The 22,129-nt window shown below is 50.6% G+C and overlaps 1 protein-coding gene across 4 annotated transcripts; it reads right to left on the bottom strand.

The window, feature by feature from the left end:
* Window positions 1–12: 12 nt before the first annotated feature.
* arhgap19 (Rho GTPase activating protein 19) lies at window positions 13–17,312 on the bottom strand. Of its 4 annotated transcripts, none has more exons than XM_042337026.1 (12): window positions 17,258–17,312; window positions 14,793–15,049; window positions 14,315–14,395; window positions 12,666–12,875; window positions 11,769–11,995; window positions 11,436–11,522; window positions 9,981–10,046; window positions 7,178–7,369; window positions 5,936–6,028; window positions 2,547–2,657; window positions 2,055–2,138; window positions 13–513 (listed from the first exon to the last, which is right to left on the bottom strand). In XM_042337026.1, exons 1-12 carry the CDS (start codon window positions 17,284–17,286, stop codon window positions 454–456), a joined length of 1,497 nt encoding a protein of 498 aa, XP_042192960.1. In that variant the 5' UTR covers window positions 17,287–17,312; the 3' UTR covers window positions 13–453. The 4 variants fall into 4 exon arrangements, with proteins under 4 accessions (XP_042192960.1, XP_042192961.1, XP_042192962.1 ...); XM_042337027.1 differs by having other exon boundaries at window positions 13–510; XM_042337028.1 differs by having other exon boundaries at window positions 2,055–2,132.
* Between the last annotated feature and the right edge of the window lie 4,817 nt (window positions 17,313–22,129).

The following is a 22,129-nucleotide window of genomic DNA, read 5'->3' as shown; positions in this document are numbered from 1 at the left end:
AGCTCCTCGCTGTCCCTGCCACAGGAAGCTGGACACACGGTGCCCACCCCAGGCAATCCCTGACTGGCTACAAAATGGCTTCACAATTTCATTACAAACTTTAAATGTACAGAAATCAGTTTGTTCTCAGGCAGTTGTTTGCACACGGTGGAACCTCAGATTTCTAGCAGTCCCTCTTACCGTTAAACCTCTTACCATTAACGTACTTGCACAAACCTTCTCTCTCGCTCTCTCCCCACCACTCACCCAGCTGCTCTGGTCCATGGCTGGAGTCAGCTCCCACCCCAACTCACAAGGGAACAAGGCAGATTGAAAATGACACAGAGTTATCACGTGGTTAATCTATTAGCGAACAGTTGTGTTCCAGTTGTGGTTAGTGGTATCTTGGAGCCGATCCATCCTCTGTCCTGAACATCTCCACCGCTTCACGTCAGTCACATCTGACACAGGCAGCTAAATGGAGGACTCCGGAGTGGCAGCTGATAGGATTTTGCTCCCTCTCAAGAATTCCTGCTTTTCAACAAAAAAAAAGCTTGTTAAGAGTGAAACATCAGATGTGGATAATCACAACGGCTGCTCCTCCATCTTCCCTTCCCATCACCTTTAAACCCCAGATGTAGCACAACGTCAAACACAACATAATGAAGAGGCCACTGACATTTGCTGTGTATTTACAATGATGTTAGTGCCGCTTCCTGCACAGGAAGTACTGTTAGAGACCGTCATGTTAATATCAGTGTCTAAATCAGCCACATTCTACTGTCCTCAGCCTCTTACACAAAGTCTGATAAGGCAGCACGTAATCAATGAATATTAAAGATAAAGCAGTAGAATGGAGGAGGGTGTGAGGGACAGAGGCCGGGCGGGTGATGGGGTCTGTCACTAGTGTGGGAGGTAGCCAGGGCTCAGGACAGCCCATTGCTTTTTACAGTATCCAGCAGGAGTAACCAGTGTTGTGTAGTTTGTTGAGGAGGATGATGTAAGACTTCAGGAACACATTGATAACCTGGAGTAATGGTCAGACAAGTGGCAGATGAGGTTTGATACAAATAAATGTGAAGTTCTCCATTTCAGGAAAGAGAATAGAGAGAAGTCCCGTCTGACAGGTAAACAAGCAGTAAGCGTGGTGGGGGGGGGGGGGAACGGAGGAATGTGAGGGGACGAAGGAGATGAGGTGGGGGGGCAGAGGGATGGGGGGGAAGGAGATGGTGGGGTGGCAGTGGGATGGGGGAATGGGATGAGCAGAGTGAGGGCGCACAATCTGAGGCCTGTTGGTGACCAGACGGCGTGTTGGGGTTTGTAAACCATTTCCACGAGTGGCCATTGAAGCTAAATCAATAGAATCATATCCAAAGGAAAGCGATTAAACATAGAGTAAACATTCAGGGATTGGGAGAGAACTGGGAAAAGGGATTCATGTAAAAAAAATGTAGACACAGACACGATGTGTGAATAGCTGGCTGCTCGGCAAATGCTTTGTTTCTTTATTTGCTGCCTGAAAAAGGATGGTGACTATCTGGAAAGCTTATCTATGTCAGTCAGAAACACTAGGAAGGTTAAGTGGGTCAGACAGACACACTGGAAAGGTTATCTGTGTCAGACAGACACACCGGGAAGGTTATCTGTGTCAAAGAGACACACTGGGAAGGTTATCTGTGTCAGAGAGACACACTGGGAAGGTTATCTGTGTCAGACAGACACACTGGGAAGGTTATCAATGTCAGACAGACACACTGGGAAGGTTATCAATGTCAGACAGACACACTGGGAAGGTTATCTGTGTCAGAGAGACACACTGGGAAGTTTATCTGTGTCAGAGAGACACACTGGGAAGGTTATCTATGTCAGACAGACACACTGGGAAGGTTATCTATGTCAGACAGACACACTGGGAAGGTTATCTATGTCAGACAGACACACTGGGAAGGTTATCTATGTCAGACAGACACACTGGGAAGGTTATCTGTGTCAGACAGACACACTGGGAAGGTTATCTGTGTCAGAGAGACACACTGGGAAGGTTCACAAGGTAAAGCAGGGAATCACAGTGTCACCTCTCTGTTGTCCAGAGTCTGCTCTGTAGATTGCGGCCGAATACCGCTTCTCCACCGGACAGGTGATGCCAGATTCTTCTGTAACTACAACAAATTGTCCGTCAGACACGAGCCACATCTGTATATTATATATAGTACATCTCGCCCACAAAACACAGTCACTACACTCTACAGTGTATCCTGTGAAGCACTTTGAGACATCTTGACAATGTGATAAGGCATTATATCAAATGCAAGGATTATTATTGTTACTATATTTATTAATCACAGCACATAGCAGGACAGCACAGGGTGGTGGGGGTTTGGGGGTGAGGAGGGGGGTTTGGGGGTGAGGAGGGGGGGTTGGGGGGTGAGGACGGAGGGGATTGGTGGTGAGTTGGGGGGGGTTGGGTGGTGAGGAGGGAGGGGGTTGGTGGGTGAGGGGTGGGGGGTTTGGGGGGAGAGGAGTGGGTGTTGGAAGGAGATGGGTTGGGGGGTTGGTCGGTGTCTCACCTGCTCCTGGTTCTCCTTGTCAGTAACGGCTGATGTTGACGATGGAGCCAGGTCAGGGCTCAGGTTTTTGCTCTTTCTCTCGATGATGTGCTGATCACCCAGAACTTTACGCTGTTACACACAGAGAAACAGCCTGAGCTACCATGGTGTTTATCATCCTTCCCCTGAGCCACTCTTTGCAATGCCTTGAAATCCTTCAGCTAAAGACTGTAGACATATCACTGAGATCTCCACCACTGGCTCTTACCTAATTTGGCTTTGAATCCTGGTCAGACTCAGCTTTTCACTGTGTGAGGTTAATAACTGTGTCTACAGCTAACATACAATTTATAAGAACAGGAACAACTGGATGAAAGAATACCAAGGTTCATCTAATTCACCTTCTACCTTCTTGGCTTGTTACACTAGTAACTGAGATGGTGTCATGTCAGGATCTCGGGCTGAGCTGGTCCTGAATGCCTGATTAAGATGGCTCTGAGCATATAGAGAATAAAAGGTTAGTCAAAGGAAGGGTGGATCCAATTAGAGACCAAAAGGGAAATCTTGTGCAGGTAGAGGGCACGGCTGACGTACTGAATGAGTACTTTGCATCTCTCTTCACAAAAGAGGATGCAGCCAATGCCACAGTATTGGAGGAGAGGGTAGAGAAATTGGATAAGATAAAAATAAACCAAAAGGAGGTACTAAAAAGGTTGTTGGTGCTCAAGGTAGATAAGTCACCCGGTCCGGACGGGATGCATCCTAGGTTACTGAGGGGAGTAAGGCTGGAAATAGCGGACGCTCTGGCCACAATCTTTCCATCCTCCTTGGACACCTTGGGTGGTGCCAGAGGACTGGAGAGTTGCAAATGTTACTCCCCTGTACAAAAAAATGCAAAGTGATGCATGCTGTGAGGAAGAATGAGGAGAGGCAATACAAGCTGATGGTACAATCTTAAAGGGGGTGAAGGAACAGAGAGACCTGGAGGTTCATATAAGTAAATCTTTGAAGGTGGCCGGACAGGGAGATAAAGCTGTTAAAAAGGCATTCGGGATACTGGGCTTTATAAATAGGGCCATAGAATACAAAAGTTAGGAAATTATGATGAACCTTTATATAAAACACTGGTTAGGCCTCAGCTAGAGAACTGTGTGCAGTTCTGGGCCCCACACTTTAGGAAGGATGTCAAGGCCTTGCAAGGAGATTGACCAGAATGGTACCAGGAATGAGGGACTTCAGTTTTCAAGAGAGGAAGAGAAGTGGGGATTATTCTCCTTGGAGCAGAGAAGATTAAGAGAAGACTTAATAGAAGTTTTCAAAATTATGAGGGAATTCAATAGGGTGAACAAAGAGAAACTATTCCCATTGGCGGGTGAGTCCGTAACCCGAGGACACAGATTTAAAATAGTTGCTAAAAGAAACAGAGGTGAGGTGAGGAGAAATCTTTTCACGCAGCGAGTTGTTGGGATCTGTAATGCATTGCCTTGAAAGGCCGGTGGAAGCCGATTCGATAACAACTTTTAAGAGAGAAGCAGATAATTATTTAGGACAAGTTTGGAGGGCTATGGGGAGAGCGCGGGGGAGTGGGGTTGATCAGGGCTATGGGGAGAGAGCGGGGGAGTGGGGTTGATCAGGGCTATGGGGAGAGCGCGGGGGAGTGGGGTTGATCAGGGCTTTGGGGAGAGAGTGGGGGAGTGGGGTTGATCAGGGCTATGGGGAGAGAGCGGGGGAGTGGGGTTGATCAGGGCTTTGGGGAGAGAGGGGGGGGGGGGGGGAGTGGGGTTGATCAGGGCTATGGGGAGAGAGTGGGGGAGTGGGGTTGATCAGGGCTATGGGGAGAGAGCGGGGGAGTGGGGTTGATCAGGGCTATGGGGAGAGAGTGGGGGAGTGGGGTTGATCAGGGCTATGGGGAGAGAGCGGGGGAGTGGGGTTGATCAGGGCTATGGGGAGAGAGTGGGGTAGTGGGGTTGATCAGGTTTATGGGAAGAGAGCGGGGGAGTGGGATTGATCAGGGCTATGGGGAGAGAGCGGGGGAGTGGGGTTGATCAGGGCTATGGGGAGAGAGCGGGGGAGTGGGGTTGATCAGGGCTATGGGGAGAGCGCGGGGGAGTGGGGTTGATCAGGGCTTTGGGGAGAGAGTGGGGGAGTGGGGTTGATCAGGGCTATGGGGAGAGAGCGGGGGAGTGGGGTTGATCAGGGCTTTGGGGAGAGAGGGGGGGGGGGAGTGGGGTTGATCAGGGCTATGGGGAGAGAGTGGGGGAGTGGGGTTGATCAGGGCTTTGGGGAGAGAGTGGGGGGAGTGGGGTTGATCAGGACTATGGGGAGAGAGCGGGGGAGTGGGGTTGATCAGGGCTATGGGGGGAGCGCAGGGGAGTGGGGTTGATCAGGGCTATGAGGGGAGAGGGGGGGGAGTGGGGTTGATCAGGGCTTTGGGGAGAGAGCGGGGGAGTGGGGTTGATCAGGGCTATGAGGGGAGCGCGGGGGAGTGGGGTTGATCAGGGCTATGGGGAGAGAGCGGGGGAGTGGGGTTGATCGGGGCTATGGGGAGAGCGGGGGAGTGGGGTTGATTTGGAAGCTCTTTTCAAAGAGCAGCACAGACACGATGGGCCGAATGGCCTCCTTTTGTGCTATAGGCGGCTCTGAGTGCCTGGTTAAGCCACGCAGCTCAACAACGATGCAAAGTCCTGTAGCTCAGTGGTTAGAGCACTCGCTTTGCAAGTGAGAGACCTGAGTTCTATTCCCGGGGGGTCAGGGCCAAACCTCGGGCAAGTTTCCTCACTCCACACAGAGCCTAATAATAATCCTCCAAAACCACAAACAATAATAAATTGGTCATTTTCAATCTACGACTGTTTGCGGGACATTGCTGTGCGCAATTGGCTGCCGCGTTCGCCCACAAATATATACAGTCAATTCACTTTACAGTATATTCTGTGAAGCGCTTTGGGACGTCCTCCCAACGTGAAAAGCACTATATCAAATGCAAGGATTATTATTATTATTATTATAAAGCAGACTTGTCCTCAATTGTGTCCAGCGCTTTGGGATGTTCTCCTGACGTGACGGGTACTTTACAAATGTATTCTGTTGTTGTTGTTGTGTCTCGCTGCCTTCCTATTGGCTATACTGGTGGCTGCTGTGTGACTCGCGCCAGTGATGCTCTGTCTGTCTGTGTGCGGTGCTGTGCTCGTCCCTCACTCAGCTGCTCTCACTTGTGGGTAAGTGTTACTGGCCACACACCGACAGACAGACCGACCGACCCACAAACAGACAGACACACCGACAGACAGACAGATACACTGACGGACACACCGACGGACAGACACACTACACTGACAGACACACTACACTGACAGACACACACACTGACAGACACACACACTGACACACTCTGACTAGTGTAATCTTACTTTAATGAGGCCCCCAAACGAGGGGTGGCGCCCATGTTTCCTTGCCCTCGGCGGAGTGGGTTCTTGCGATGTACTGATTGGCTGTTTATTAAACTACAAGAAAAAAGATTGTGTGAAGCAGAGAGTGTACAGAGCAGAGCCTCAGAGTGCAGTGGTTACCACAATCACCTCGCAACCGAGGTGACCTGGGTTCGATTCCCGGGCAGGTCAGGGCAAAACATTGGCCAAGTTTCCTTACTCCACACACACGCCTGTTTACATCGAGGCTCAACTATGCAAACTCATTGCTCGTTGGCCTCCACAACTCCTCCCTCCACAGGCTGCAGATCATCCAGAACTCTGCAGCCCGTTTCCTCTCCCGTACCAGGCTCCGCGACCCCCTCGCCCAACTCCACTGGCTTCCCATCACACAGAGAATACAGTTCAAGATCCTGGTCCTCACCTTCAAAGTCCTCCATGGTCTAGCTCCCCACTACCTCTCTGACCTCCTAACCCTGTATCATCCTGCTCGCTCCCTCCATTCAGCGGGCTCTGGCCTGCTTCCTGTCCCCCGCCTCACTTGCCCTACGATTGGCGAGCGGGCTTTCCACCACTCTGCCTCCACCCTCGGAACTCCATCCAGCAGTCACTCCGCCTCGCCCCCTCCCTCGCTAACTTCAAGACCCATCTGAAGACAATCCTCTTTGACCATGCTTTCGATCTCCTTGCTTCTCCCCCTGCCCTCCACCTTCCCCGACCCTCAGCTCGGGTCCGTAACTCTGTCTGTCCAGCGCATTGGGACATCGCTTTACACATGTCATTTTGTTATTGTTGTTTATCCAGCAATAAGTAGGAGCTCGGTTGTTAGCTGATCGGTGGATCACTTTTCCAGGGGTAATAATCCATTTGAAACTAATAATAATAATGTGGTCACTTCAATCCAGGCTATGTGTGGGACGCTGCTGGGTGCAATTGGCTGCCGCGTTTCGCTCACAAAATATACAGTCAATTCACTTTACAGTGGATCCCGTGAAGCTCTTTGAGGTGTCTCGAAAACGTGATCAGGCGCTGTATCAAATGCCGGGATTATTATTATTATCATTGCAAGATTGTTAGTTTTGCAGATGCCACAGGTTTACATTGAGGATTATTGTCTGCCTTCTGGCTGCGATGTGGCTCTGTGTCACATTACAGCCTGACATTAGCAGGAGAGTGAGTGAGGGCGAGAACATAGCGGTGACACACCGACCGGGGGAGACATACCTGTCTAACCAGCTTCTTCTTCTTGGCAGAGTCAGGCATGTTGCTTATGTGCTTGAACAGCTGTTTGAGCGCCTCCTCTGTGTGCTGTTGTGCCTCTTCCTCCGGCCGCACCGCTGAGGCCAGACAGTGCCGCTTCGGACACTTGAGCTGCAGCTCTGAGCACGTGTCTATTGGCAGCAATGCCAGGTCATCCTGCACACACACACACAGCATCACTAACAGTGAGGGCACACACACACACACACACAGCATCACTCACAGTGAGGGCACACACACACACACACACACACAGCATCACTAACAGTGAGGGCACACACACACACACACACACAGCATCACTAACAGTGAGGGCACACACACACAGCATCACTAACAGTGAGGGCACACACACACACACACACAGCATCACTCACAGTGAGGGCACACACACACACACACACACAGCATCACTAACAGTGAGGGCACACACACACACACATACACACACACAGCATCACTAACAGGGTTACTTTCTGGGTTAACACTAACCCAGAAAGTAATATGAGGAGCAAAAGAGGGAGCATGAAAAAAAACTTGTAGCGATATTTAAACCAATAGTAAAAGCTTTTATGAATATATTAAAAGAAAAAAGAATGGTCAAGGGTAATGTGTGTCCGTTAAAGACAGATGTAGGTGAGACTATAACAGAAAATATGGAAATGGCTGACTTGTTAAATAAATACTTCGCTACCGTTTTTACAGTAGAGGATGAGGACAAAATACCAGTCATACAGGGGAACCTAAAAAAAGTCAAAGAGAAATGCTTAATAAAATTAATATAAATTTTAAAAAATTAATGGAGAGAATAATGAGACTCAAGATAGACAAATCTCCAGGACCTGATAGTTTCCAACCCAGGGTGTTAAAGGAAATTGGAGAGGAAATTGCAGATACATTCATCATAATTTTCCAAAGCTCACTAAATTCAGAAATAGTGCCCTTAGACTGGAAAATTGCAAATGTCACCCCTTTATTTAAGAAGGGAGGGAGGGAGAAACCAGGGAACTACAGACCTGTCAGCTTAACATCAGTTGTAGGGAAAACAACGGAGGAATTTGGAATCCATCATGAGGGGCAGAGTGACTGAACATTTGGACAGGTATGAGCCAGTCAAAGAGAGTCAGCATGAGTTTGTAAAGGGTAGGTCGTGTCTGACTAATCTAGTTGAATTTTTCGAGGTCACTAAAATGGTGGATGTCATTTATATGGACTTTTAGAAGGCATTTGATAAGGTTCCGCACAAAAGATTATTATTGAAAATGTAAGTGCATGGAGTCGGAGGCAAACTTGTGACGTGGGTTGGTAATTGATTGGGAGGCAGGAAACAGAGTAGGGATAAAGGGAACATTCTCTGATTGGCGGGACATGACAAGTGGTGTCCCCCAGGGGTCTGTACTGGGGCCCCAGCTATTGGCCATATATATAAGTGACTTGGATGAAGGACTAGAAAGTTTTATATCCAAGTTTGCAGACAACACTAAGCTCGGAGGCTCAGTAAATTGTGTAGATGGGAGTAGGAAGTTACAAAGAGACTTAGACAGATTAAGTGAGTGGGCAAAGCTGTGGCAATGGAGTTCAATGTAGGGAAGTGTGAGGTCATCCACTATGGACTGAGAAAGGATAAAGCTGAATATTTTCTTAATGGGGAGAAATTAAGAACTGTGCAGGAGCAAAGAGATTTGGGTGTCCATATCCACAAATCACTAAAAACTATTTCCCAGGTGCAAAAAGTAATCAAAATGGTGAATGGAATACTGGCTTTTATCTCAAGGGCCTGGAATACAAAGGGGAAGAAATGCTACTTCAGCATATAGAGTGTTAATCAGACCCCACCTGGAGACTGTGTTCAGTTTTGGGCACCACACCTCAGAAAGGATATATTGGCCCTGGAGGGGGAGCAGTGCAGGTTCACCAGAATGTTACCAGGCTTAAAAGGGTTCAGTTATGAGAGAAAGGCTGCGTAAACCTGGATTGGACTTAGAAGGTTGAAGAGTGATTTGATTGAGGTGTTTAAGATAATAAAGGGCTTTGATAGGATAGATAGAGAGAAGCTACTTCCTCTGGTGGGGAATCCAAAACAAGGGGCAGAGTCTTAAAATTAGAACCAGGCCATTTAAAAGTGAAATCAGGAAGCATTTTTTCACTCAAAGAGTGGTAGAAATCTGGAATTCTCTCCCTCAAAAGGCTGTGTGTGGATGCTAGATCCATCCAAACCTTCAAGAGTGAGGTTGATAGATAGTTGGTAGGTCAGAGTATTAAGGGATATGGGAATAAAGCGGGAAATTGGAATCGAGAGGATTAGTTGAGGTACGGATCAGCCATGATCTAATTGAACGGCGGAAGAGGCTCGAAGGGCTGAATGGCTTCTTCCTGTTCCTATGCTTCTACCACTAACACTGAGGGCACACACACACAGCATCGATAATAGTGAGGGCACATACACACAGCATCACTGGCTGTGAGGACACACACAGCATCACAAACAGTGAGGGCCCAGGCACACACACAGAGCATTACTAACAGTGAAGGCACACACACGTACAGACACACACACTTGTGGTCCATGTTGGGGATCATAATTACAACTACACCATCAGAGGAGGTTGGGGTACACGTTGAGGAACAGCAGGGCTTAGGGAACAAGCTGTCTCTGTCGGGACGCTCACACTACCTGTTCAGTCAGGTTAGGTCCTAGTTGACTGGTTTACACCTAGTTATGTTTCATTGCATTACAGGGTTAATCAATAATCAGATATCGGCTTACCTTAGACACAGCGGTTTGTGATCCAGCAAACTGCACACGGGCAAGTTCTCGGATGTAAGCCGGTGCCTATAAACACAGTGATCATACACAGAGTTACACTGACAGCCAGGACACTCACACACACACACACACAGTGTTAAAGAGTACCAGCCAGGGCGCACACACACACACACACAGTGTTAAAGAGTACCAGCCAGGGCGCACACACACACACACACACACACAGTGTTAAAGAGTGCCAGCCAGGACACACACACACACACACGCAGTGTTAAAGAGTGCCAGCCAGGACACACACACACACACACGCAGTGTTAAAGAGTGCCAGCCAGGACACACACACACACACACGCAGTGTTAAAGAGTGCCAGCCAGGGCACACACACACAGTGTTAAAGAGTGCCAGCCAGGGCACACACACACACACACACACACACACACACAGTGTTAAAGAGTGCCAGCCAGGGCACACACACACACAAAGTGTTAAAGAGTGCCAGCCAGGGCACACACACACACACAGTGTTAAAGAGTGCCAGCCAGGGCACACACACATACACACACGCAGTGTTAAAGAGTGCCAGCGAGGGCACACACACACAGTGTTAAAGAGTGCCAGCCAGGGCACACACACACACACACACACACACACACACACACAGTGTTAAAGAGTGCCAGCCAGGGCACACACACACACAGTGTTAAAGAGTGCCAGCCAGGGCGCACACACACACAGTGTTAAAGAGTGCCAGCCAGGACACACACACACACACACACAGTGTTAAAGAGTGCCAGCCAGGACACACACACACACACACACAGTGTTAAAGAGTGCCAGCCAGGGCACACACACACACACACACACACAGTGTTAAAGAGTGCCAGCCAGGGCACACACACACACACACACACACACACACAGTGTTAAAGAATGATAGCCAGGGCACACACACACACACATACACAACACACTCACAGTGTGTTACGAGTGACAACCAGGGCACACACACACACAGGGTTAGAGTGGTGAACATGACACACACACACAGCAGTGATGAAGTGTTTACAATATGCACTGTTACCACTTCAGAATGTGCTAAACATCAGTTAAGAACCCAAACCCAGTGTATAAGAGAGTCTAGCAACTGCGCTGAGACAGACACCTTATAGTAGTGGGTCTAATGTTTCATTGACACAGAACTTGACTAGGGCTGGACACTGGTGCTGTGTCAGCCTCAGTGACAGAGAGTGAGACGGAGAGAGGCACACACACAGATGTTTGTTTAGTCAGTTGGGAAAACATGTGGAAAACCATCACTGTGCTTCAAAGTATCCAAAGCAAACAGAGTTCCAAGCATCCCACCTCCACGTGGAAGTTCCCGAGTTGGCCAGTACCCACTTTAGCCTGACCCAGTGGCTGATTTGATAGAAAGCTAACCACAGGTCTATACTCACCCGGAAGAGTTTCTGGGAGTGTTTAATCATGAACGTCACTCCATTGGTCAACCTGGTGATGTTCTCCTGCAGATCACTGACCAGCAGCTGTGAAACCACAATAAACGCCACATGTATCCATGTGTCAGGCGCATTTCACCCACAATAGAGTCAATTCACATTACAATATCCTGTGAAGCGCTTTGAGACATCTTGAAGACATGATAAAGCGCTGTATCAAATGCAAGGATTATACAAGGGATTGAATTCCATACAGAAATGGCAGCTGTGCTCTGAGTGCCTGGTTAAGGTGGAATGGCAGCTGTATAACATCAGTGCATTTCCTATGCTTACGTTTCTTGGCCAGAGAATGTGTGGGGCAAACATGAGAGCCAGGTTGTGTGCAGACATCTTGTTGCTGAGCTGCTGCTTGGCGGTGTGATAGAGCAGGTCCAGCAGCAGCTTGAGCAGGTTGCGAGTGGCCGAGGGCAGCAGCAGGAAGAGCAGCTGCAGGGCCTCAATCTGTCTCTCCTTGTCAGCCACACTCGTCTTGTTTCCCAGCGCATCAAACACCATCAGATCTAACAGCAGAGAGCACAAACATCTTCATTCCTACACCCAGAAAGACTCTGAACATTCAATGATCAATCAATAACTGCCGTCCGTCACTGTGCTCTGTGTGTGTGTGCGCGCGCACTCGCGCTCTGGCACAACCTGTAGAGTATAAGAGTAGGGAAGTCTCGCTGCAACTGTATAGGGCTCTGGTGAGACCACACCTGGAATACTGTGTGCAGTTTTGATCTCCTTATTTAAGGAAGGATGTACTTGCCTTGGAAGGGGTGCAGTGTAGATTTACTGGGTTACTAGAAACCTATAAGATCATCAAAAGGCAATGATAGAGTAGATAGTGGGAGATTGTTTCCTCGGTTGGAGAAACTAAAACCAGGGGTCACAACCTTAAAATCAGAGGCCAGGCCTTTCGCACTGAGTTGAGGAAGAACTTCTTCGCTCAAAGGGCGGTGAATGTATGGAACTCACTACCCCAAAGGGCTGTTGACGCTCAGTCCTTGAACATATTCAAGACTGAGAGAGATAGATTTCTTATTGCAAAAAGGGATTAAGGGATATGGGGATAAGGCAGCGTCAGGTTATTAGCTGGAGTTAGATTAGAAGATCAGCCATGATTGAATGGCGGGGCAGGCTCGAAGGGCTGAATGGCCTCCTCCTGCTCCTACATGTTATGTTATGTACCTGCGATCTTCAGGTGAGCGTTGTAATGTCTGTGGCTGAGCAGTGGCTCTGGCAGCTCCCCCAGGAAGGCTTTCAGCATGGTGGCCACATCATTGGGATGGAATTCTCCACACTCCAGGTCCATCTCCATCCCGCTGTTCAGTGCTTCCCTCAGGCTCTGCTGCCGGACACTGTTACCAGGAATGCGGAACAGCCCCTCCACATGGAGATCTGAGGGGAGAGAAACACACACAACACTAATAAAGTGTGAAAGAGCAACTCCTAACCTCACCATTATATCACTGTAAACTACAAGGGTGAGCGTAACATATGGTTAATGTTTCCTCTGGGTGTCCATGGCCACTCACAATCACAGGGACAGAGAGAGAGACGGGGGAGGGGGGGGGGTCTGTGTCTCTCTGTCTGTGTGTTCAGAGACACACAGACAGAGAGAGATACAGAGACACACAGACAGAAAGATACTGAGACAGAGAGAGAGAGAGATACAGTGACACACAGACAGAGAGAGAGGCACACGGACAGACAGAGAGAGATACAGAGGCACACGGACAGACAGAGAGAGATACTGAGACACACAGACAGAGAGAGATACAGAGGCACACGGACAGACAGAGAGAGAGATACAGAGGCACACGGACAGACAGAGAGAGATGTAGAGATACACAGACAGAGAGAGAGACATACAGAGACAGACAGAAAGAGAGATACAGACACACACACAGATACAGACAGAGAACTCATTGCTGGCTCTCTTGGGGGCTTCCCTCACCTACTTGTTGTATCAGTGATATTTACGCTGGTGAATGTGAAGGTAACTCTGTGTTGGGAGCAGTTGGAAGCAGCTGATGTGATGCTGGCTTGTGACAGGTGTTGCCCTAATCAGTATATATCTTAATAAATTAATAAAATCAACCAATTCTAAAACTACAGAACTAGGAGCCTCAGTAAGAAATGCAAGGTAGATGTGGAACATAGAGGATCGCAGTGTGAGTGGGAAGTATGTGATAGTGTGTGCATGTGAACAAATGTGTGATGGTGCATACGTGTGACAATGTGGGTTTGAGTGTAGTGTGCGCGCAAGTGATGTGAATGTCACTGACTTGTGTTTATGAGAGTTCAAAATCCTCACTTTCAAAGTCCTCCACTGCCTCGCTCCTTCCTACCTCTGTGACTGGCTGACTCCTTATCAACCTGTCCGCTCCCTCTGCTCAGTGGGCTCCGCCTGCTCCACGTCCCCTGCCCTGACCTCGGTGGTTGGGCCTTCAGCCCCTCTGCCCCCCATCCTTTGAAACTCCATTCCACAGTCCCTTCACCTTACTCCCTCCATCGCCTCCTTCAAGGCCCATCTCAAAACCCTCCTCATCAACCGGGCCTTCAGCCACACCTTACCCTCCCTGCCCTCCTGATCCCAACCCTGAGTTCGGGTCCAAATCCCTGACTGTCCAGTGCCTTGGGACATCCTCCTGATGTGAAAGGCGCCGTGTAATGTAATCAACAACAACAACAAAATTACATTTATAGAGCGCCTTTCACATCGGGAGGACGGCCACCGATGGTAGGGCGGGTCGGGCGGGAGACATGGAGCAGGCCAGCCTCCTAATGTATTGGTGTGTGGCAATGTGTTGGGGAGCTGTTACTGTCTCACTTACTCTTATGCAGATACTCAATGAGCTGGTAAATTTGAGCGATCCCCTCCTCTGTGAGTGGTGCTCCAAACACCACGCCTTTCCCTGAGAAACACACATCCCGTCAACATTCAACAGTGTCCGCGCACACACCCGCCACCCACAAATTGCTCCCCCAACCGCACTCCCCCAAACTGCAACCCCAACCGCACCCCCACAAACTCACCCCCCACCCACAAACTGCGCCCTCCCACACACACACTGCTCACCCCCCTCACTGCTCAGCCCCACTCACTACTTCTCTTCGATCGTGCCTTTGGTTGCCCTCCCACCTCTCTGCCTTCCCTCACCCTTATCCGACCCCTCCCCCATATTCGGGTCCAGTGCTTTGGGACGTCCTCCTGACGTGAAAGGCGCTCTATAAATATAATTTTGTTGTTGTTGTTGCTCACCCCCGCGCCCCCCCCACACACTGCTCACCCTCACCCACCCCATTGCTCACCTCGCCGTCTGAGGAAGTGGAAGGAGCGGAAAAAGCTGGAGCTGGAGCTGTTGGGGAGCTTGGGTTGCTCCTCACCAATCAGCTGTGCAAACTCGGTCCCCGGGAGGTCGATCAGTCGCGTGATGTTACTGACGACAAGCTCCAGAAACACTTCTGGCTTTTCATGTCGCAGCTTTTCCACAAAGAAGTCTGGATTGAAGATGATGGGCTCGGTGTGCGGAGACTCGTTGCTTATCATGATACTGCACATGGTGTCTCTGTCACAGAGAAGGTTTATACACAGAACCATGAGAGAGGCGCAGAGAAAGTAGGCCCTTCAACCTCCACAATACCAACTGATTCCAGAATTACAGCTTCGAGCTGTTTATTAAATGAGACCCAATGTACTGTCCTATCCTCAAACAATCGTCCTGATACCCAATCACCTGACCCAGGATTGCCCTTCACAAACCTCAACTCTTTTGTCACCTCCCACCTCACCTATTCCGGTACCCTCCTCACCGGACTCCCCAGCAACACAATCCTATTCATTCTAAACGCCGCTGCCCGTTTACTCACCAGTTCTAAACTCCCTGTTCCCAGCACACCAGTCCTCACCAGCCTCCACTAGCTCCCTATCACAGAACCCATCGACTGCAAGATCCTCACACTCCTCTACAAATCCTTTCATGCCCTGGGTGAGGGGGTGATGGTGTGGTGGTGAGGGGGTGATGGTGTGGTGGTGAGGGGGTGATGGTGTGGTGGTGAGGGGGTGATGGTGTGGTGGTGAGGGGGTGATGGTGTGGTGGTGAGGGGGTGATGGTGTGGTGGTGAGGGGGTGATGGTGTGGTGGTGAGGGGGTGATGGTGTGGTGGTGAGGGGGTGATGGTGTGGTGGTGAGGGGGTGATGGTGTGGTGGTGAGGGGGTGATGGTGTGGTGGTGAGGGGTGATGGTGTGGTGGTGAGGGGGTGATGGTGTGGTGGTGAGGGGTGATGGTGTGGTGGTGAGGGGGTGATGGTGTGGTGGTGAGGGGGTGATGGTGTGGTGGTGAGGGGGTGATGGTGTGGTGGTGAGGGGGTGATGGTGTGGTGGTGACGGTGTGGTGGTGAGGGGGTGACAGTGTGGTGGTGAGGGGGTGACAGTGTGGTGGTGATGGGGTGACAGTGTGGTGGTGAGGGGGTGACAGTGTGGTGGTGAGGGGGTGACGGTGTGTTAGTGAGGGGCTGAGGATGTGTTAGTGAGGGTGTGGTGGTGAGGGGGTGACAGTGTGTTAGTGAGGGGCTGAGGATGTGTTAGTGAGGGTGTGGTGGTGAGGGGGTGACAGTGTGGTGGTGAGGGGGTGACAGTGTGGTGGTGATGGGGTGACGGTGTGTTAGTGAGGGGCTGAGGATGTGTTAGTGAGGGTGTGGTGGTGAGGGGGTGACGGTGTGGTGGTGCTCCATGTCTCCCGCCCGACCCGCCCTACCATCGGTGGCCGGGCTTTCAGCCTCTCTGCCCCCAAACTCGGGAACTCCATCCCACGGTCCCTTGGCCTCACCTCCTCCCTCACCTCCTTCAAGGCCGGTCTCAAGACCCTTCTCTTCGCCCTCCCACCTCTCTGCCTTCCCTCACCCCTACCTCTCCCCAATGCTCGGGCCCCGACACCTGACTGTTCAGCGCTTTGGGACGTCCTCCCAACGTGAAAGGCGCTCTATAAATGTCATTTTGTTGTTGGTGAGCGGGTGACGGTGAGGATATGGTGATGAAGTGGTGAGGGTGTGCGGGTGAGGGGGTACGGTTGTGGGGGTGTGCGGGTGAGGGCATGTGGGGGAGGGGGTGTGGGTGAGGGGGTGCGGGTGTGAGGGTCCGGGGGAGCGGGAGGGGGTGTGGGAGTGAGGGCGTGCGGGGGGTCCTGTTGAGTTGGGGTGCGGGTGTGATGGAGTGAGGGTGTGGGGGTGAGATGGGGTGTGGGTGAGGGGGTGCGGGTGAGGGGGTGTGGGTGTGGAGGTGCGGGTGAGGGGGTGAGATGGGGTGCGGGGGAGGGGGTGCGGGTGAGGGGGTGCGGGTGAGAGGGTGCGGGGGAGGGGGTGAGATGGGGTGCGGGGAGGGGGTGCGGGTGAGGGGGTGCGGGTGAGAGGGTGCGGGGAGGGGTGAGATGGGGTGCGGGGGAGGGGGTGCGGGGGGTGAGATGGGGTGCGGGGGAGGGGGTGCGGGGGGGTGAGGGGTTGCGGGGGGGGAGGGGGAGGCGGTGCGGGGGGAGGGGTGCGGGGGAGGGGGAGCGGGGGGGGAGGGGGAGGGGGGGTGCGGGGGGGGAGGGGGGGTGCGGGGTGGGGAGGGGTTGCGGGGGGAGGGGGTGCGGGGGTGCGGGGGAGGGGGTGCGGGGGGAGGGGGTGCGGGGGGGGGAGGGGGTGCGGGGGGAGGGGGTGCGGGGGGAGGGGTGCGGGGGGGGAGGGGGTGCGGGGGGGGGAGGGGGTGCGGGGGGGGGGAGGGGGTGGCTGAGCCTCACCGGGGGACCACCGTTGGGATCCGCGACATTTTCAAACCGCCGCCGGTGACCGTTGTGCCGCTCCGTTCTGATTGGTTGGTTTGAACAGAATAACGATGCGGCTCGTCATTGGCTGTGACTGAGTGACGCAGTGTGTCCCGCCCACCTGCAGTGCATTCTGGAACTTGTAGTATTGATCTCTGTCACTCACAAGGAGACCCCTCACTATAAGGAGCCTCCACGTGCTGTGTGTGTCTGTGTGTGTGTGTGTCTGTGTGTGTGTGGGTCTGTGTGTGTGTCTGTGTGTGTCTGTGTGTGTGTGTGTGTCTGTGTGTGTGTGTGTGTGTCTGTGTATGCACCTCCATAGGGAGATTACCAGTGTGTACAATGGAATGTGCTCTCTGCCCCCCCCCGCACCCCAACCCCCCCCACCCCCTGCCCCAGAGCTAAGGTGTTGGGGCTGAAGTAACTAAATCCACACCTCATTGAGAATGCAGTCAAAGGATTATACAGCACAGAAGGAGGCCATTCGGCCCATCGTGGCCCACCCCCACTCCCCTGCGTTCTCCCCACAGGTCAACAACAACAACAAGATTCCATTTATTGAGCGCCTTTCACGTCGGGAGGACGTCCCAAAGCGCTGTACAGTTGGGTCAGGACCCAAGCATTGGGGGGAAATGGTCAGGGTGAGGGGGAGGGAAGGGAGGGGGCGAGGAGGGGGAAATGGGGAGGGGAGGGGGGAAATGGTGAGGGAAGGGAGGGAGCGAGGAAATGGTGAGGGAAGGGAAGGAGCGAGGAGGGGGGAAATGGTCAGGGTGAGGGAAGGGAGGGAGCGAGGAAGGGGAAATGGTGAGGGGAGGGAGGGAGCGAGGAAATGGTGAGGGGAGGGAAGGGAAGGAGGGGGGAAATGGTCAGGGTGAGGGAAGGGAGGGAGCGAGGAGGGGGAAATGGTCAGGGTGAGGGGAGGGAGGGAGCGAGGAGGGGGGAAATGGTCAGGGTGAGGGGAGGGAAGGGAGGGAACGAGGAGGGGGTAGAGAGTCGAGAGGGAGCTGAAGGCACAGGTCAAAGAGAAAGGTTTTGAGACCGGCCTTGAAGGAGGAAAGGGAGGAAGCGGCGAAGGCACTGGGGATAGAGATCCAGAGCCTCGGGGCTGAGAGGCTGAAGGCCACCGATGGTCGGGCGGTTGGGGCGGGGGATGTGGAGCAGACCAGAGGAACAGAGGGTATGGGCGGGTAGGTAGGGGGATAGTAGGTCGGAGGTAGGAGGGAGCGAGGCCGTGAATGGCCTTGTAGGTGAGGATGAGGATCAACTGATCAACCCCACTCCCCCGCTCTCTCCCCATAGCCCTGAAAGCTTGTCCCCAAATAATTATCTGCTTCTCTCTTAAAAGTTGTTATTGAATCGGCTTCCACCGGCCTTTCAGGCAATACATTCCAGTTCCCAACAACTCGCTGTGTGAAAACATTTCTCCTCCCCTCTGTTTCTTTTAACAACTATTTGAAATCGGTGTCCTCGGGTTACTGACCCCCCACCCAGTCTGCCAAGCTTCTCACTGCTTGTCCAGCCAGGACACCATGTGACAGCCACCTTGATGTTCTGGACTCCATGTTCAGGTCCAAGTCCAATGCTTACTGAGCACCAACTGCTCAACACGTGGAGAGCTTTGGCAAATAGCCAATCTTCTCCCTGCTTTGGCCACTTTATTACACTGGTAACTTGGTGCTGCACTTTGCAAATTGGCCGGAGGACCCCCCTCCACTGCCAAGGAGCTTGCAACGATGAATTAGATCTGTTTGGATACACATTTTACACACTGCATGTTTAACCTGCATTGGGATGCTGCTGGCATTTGTGTTCTTCACTAAAAAGGGCACATTAATGGCCTGAAATTCCACCTGATCTTAGCCTGCGGCACCTTTTTAAAACTTAAATTTAAGAAAATAATTCTGCAATATCATAAACGTTATGCACATGGTCTTACAGGCTAATAAAACACGGTGCAATTTCTATCCTCAGCACCTGGAGTGAACCCAGACTTGCATTCCAACTCCCAGGGTTGTTCCCTGTTGTGACGCACACACATAATAATAATAAACCTTGCATTTGATATAACACCTTATCACATCATTGAGATGTCTCAAAGCACTTCACAGAGTATACTGTAAAGTGATTTAACTATATTTTGTTGGTGAAACGCGCAGCTAATTGCACACAGCCCACAGTCGTGGATTGAAGTGACTAATTTATTATTTTGTTTTTAAAGGAATTATTACCGCCGGAAAAGCATTCCGCCAATCGACTAACAACTGGGCCCCTACTTACTGCTAGGTAAACAGAGGCGTGTGGAGTAAGGAAACTTGCCCAACATTTCACCCTGCCGGGAATCGAACCCAGGTCAAGCGAGGCGAGTGCTGTAATCACTGAGCTACAGGATTCCAGAGCTACACAAAGTCCTAATGCTTCCAGGCAGCCTGGCCGGAGATTGTTTCAGTCCCTGTGCTGAGCACTGCTTGTCACAGCGAAGGTCTGAAGATCCAGGACTGTCTCTTGCACTGCCTCAAGCCCCAGCCTTACTGTCTGCTGTGATCTGCAGTGAAATAGGAGACGCGAGGATAATACATGCACACATTTTACAGCTCGGTGCGGAAGGAATAAACCAGCACAGAATTGTTTCATCGGCAATAATAACCGTTTTATTTACAGAGTTATTTCTACACAAAGTGGCGACTGCTTCTGAATCACCCTATGTAGAGCATTGGATCTACATAAATAAGTCTTCGTCATGGTTTAACAAAGTTCTTGATAGGAAAACAGTTACGATATAAAGTAATAGCAAAGCTTATCATGTGTTATAAACACTGGCTTCCCTACAATTACAAGTCAGATCCTGGATCTGTGCTTCTCCACATGTGCTTCTCTCCTGGTCGTCCTCGAGCCTCATGGTTAGATTCAGTACAAAGTGAAGCAAGTGACTCCACGGTTACAATTCTAGTCCTGAATGGAGAAAATCTAATCAATCTAAAGCAATTCTCGGTAGTCAGTGGAGGTGCTGATGTCTGTAGGAAGAGATGCTTATAGAGAGCACATACACACATCGAGCGAGTGTTGCTGTACACATCAGTGCCACTTCACATCAGCTTGTTTGGTTAAATGACCAGAATCCCAATGAACTGGGTTTGGTATCTACTGTATATTACACAATAGTTTAGATATACAAGGAGTCTATCCAGTGTGGATAGCAGTCTATTCCTCAATATTCATATCCTCATTGGATCAAAGTTCAACCTTGGCACATTATAACCTCGCACAGTCACTAACGGTGGAGCTGCTGTGATCACTCAATCAGTGGGTGGAATGTTAACCACGGATCTTTTATGTGTAACATCAAACCTCTCAGCTTTTTAGATGAAACCCGCTGATCAGCCAGGGCATGATGCGGAGGGACAGTCTGTACAGCATGGGCCAAGCAATAGGATGTTACTTCGTTGTCAATTCTGTCCATTTACCTGAAGAATACTGTGATGAGAGGAAGACCATTACACAGAACAGATAAGCATGTTGGCTGGGGCACACAATAAAAAAGTGTGCACTACGCCATTTCACAAAGTTCCACACAACCACAAAGACATGTTAAAACCTACAAGGCTTATTACTCAGAAGCATCCGTTGCCGTAACCCCAGGGGCTCCCAATCTGCTCTATAATTGATAGATATAAGAAATGAGAAAGCACAAGCTGTGGTATGATCAGTCTCCTCTAACATGTCCATCGTATGGCTCAGGTGGACAGAAAGCTACTGCCCTCTGTTGCTATTTCAAAGAAATGTGGAGTTTTTCTTCCCGTTAACCTGATGTGTACTCCCCACTGATCGGCATGTACTACCAGATTAAATGAATTGGCTTCCCATTTGATTATAATAATCCTTGCATTTGATAGTGCCTCATCACTTCTTCGAGACGTCTCAAATCACTTCACACGATATACTAAAGTGAATTGATTGTATTTTGTGGACGATTTGTTATTTGAGACGCTGCTGACATGGTTTAGCTTAGTTGCTGTGTTTGCTCACTCTCATTTTCATTTATTTATTTTATTCTTTTACTTGGCAGAGCACGCTGAGGTGGTTATTTAATGTATATAAATGCAAGTTATTGTTAGAGTAGTGTCAAGCAATTATAAATAAACTAGATGGCATTAACATGTGGGGAGAAAGCCAGGCTGCTCTCAGCCTGCGATATTCTAGCTATTCCCCAGCAAAAACTTCACAGCAACAGCAGTGCTCAATGCCCAGCGTCACACCCACACAAGCAGAAATAATTCATATAAAAACAAGTAAAATAATCTAGATATGGTACTGTGAGGTTTGGTGAAGAACAGTTTATATGTGATATGTTTCTCCAGACTGAAGTGCAACCAGATGTCAGACAGTGAGTGTGAATGGGGAGGGGTGGTGTCACAGTGAGAGTGAATGGGGTAACAGGTAACATAGACCAACATGTTTATGGAAAATATATTGCCAGATTCCAAGACTGAGAAAGTAGTGTAGTGCCAACCAGCCTCAGGCTGGTCAGTGCGTGTGGATTCTCAATTCAATTGGTGCGCTATGGAGGTTCTAGATTGAACCTGGTATAGTGAGGAGATTCACTCTTATGTCCCAGGTGAAGACAGGGGCAGCGGGACTGAGGTGGGGGGGTTTGAAGGGGCAGAGGGACAGAGATGGGGGGGATTTGAGGGGGGAGTGGGACTGAGGGGGGGTGGGGTTTGAGTGAGCTAAGGGACTGAGGTAATGGTGTACATACAAGTGCAAGCCATTGGTGCTATCAGGTCTCACACTGAGCGAGAGACATCGGGCTTCACACCGAGGGGGTGGGGGGCGTCTACAGTCACTGACAAA

The sequence above is a fragment of the Callorhinchus milii genome, unplaced genomic scaffold (assembly GCF_018977255.1).
Source record: "Callorhinchus milii isolate IMCB2004 unplaced genomic scaffold, IMCB_Cmil_1.0 Scaffold7, whole genome shotgun sequence".
NCBI lineage: Eukaryota > Metazoa > Chordata > Chondrichthyes > Chimaeriformes > Callorhinchidae > Callorhinchus > Callorhinchus milii.
The sequence above is the reverse complement of the archived record's forward strand: the minus strand, read 5'-3'. Positions and strand labels throughout refer to the sequence as shown.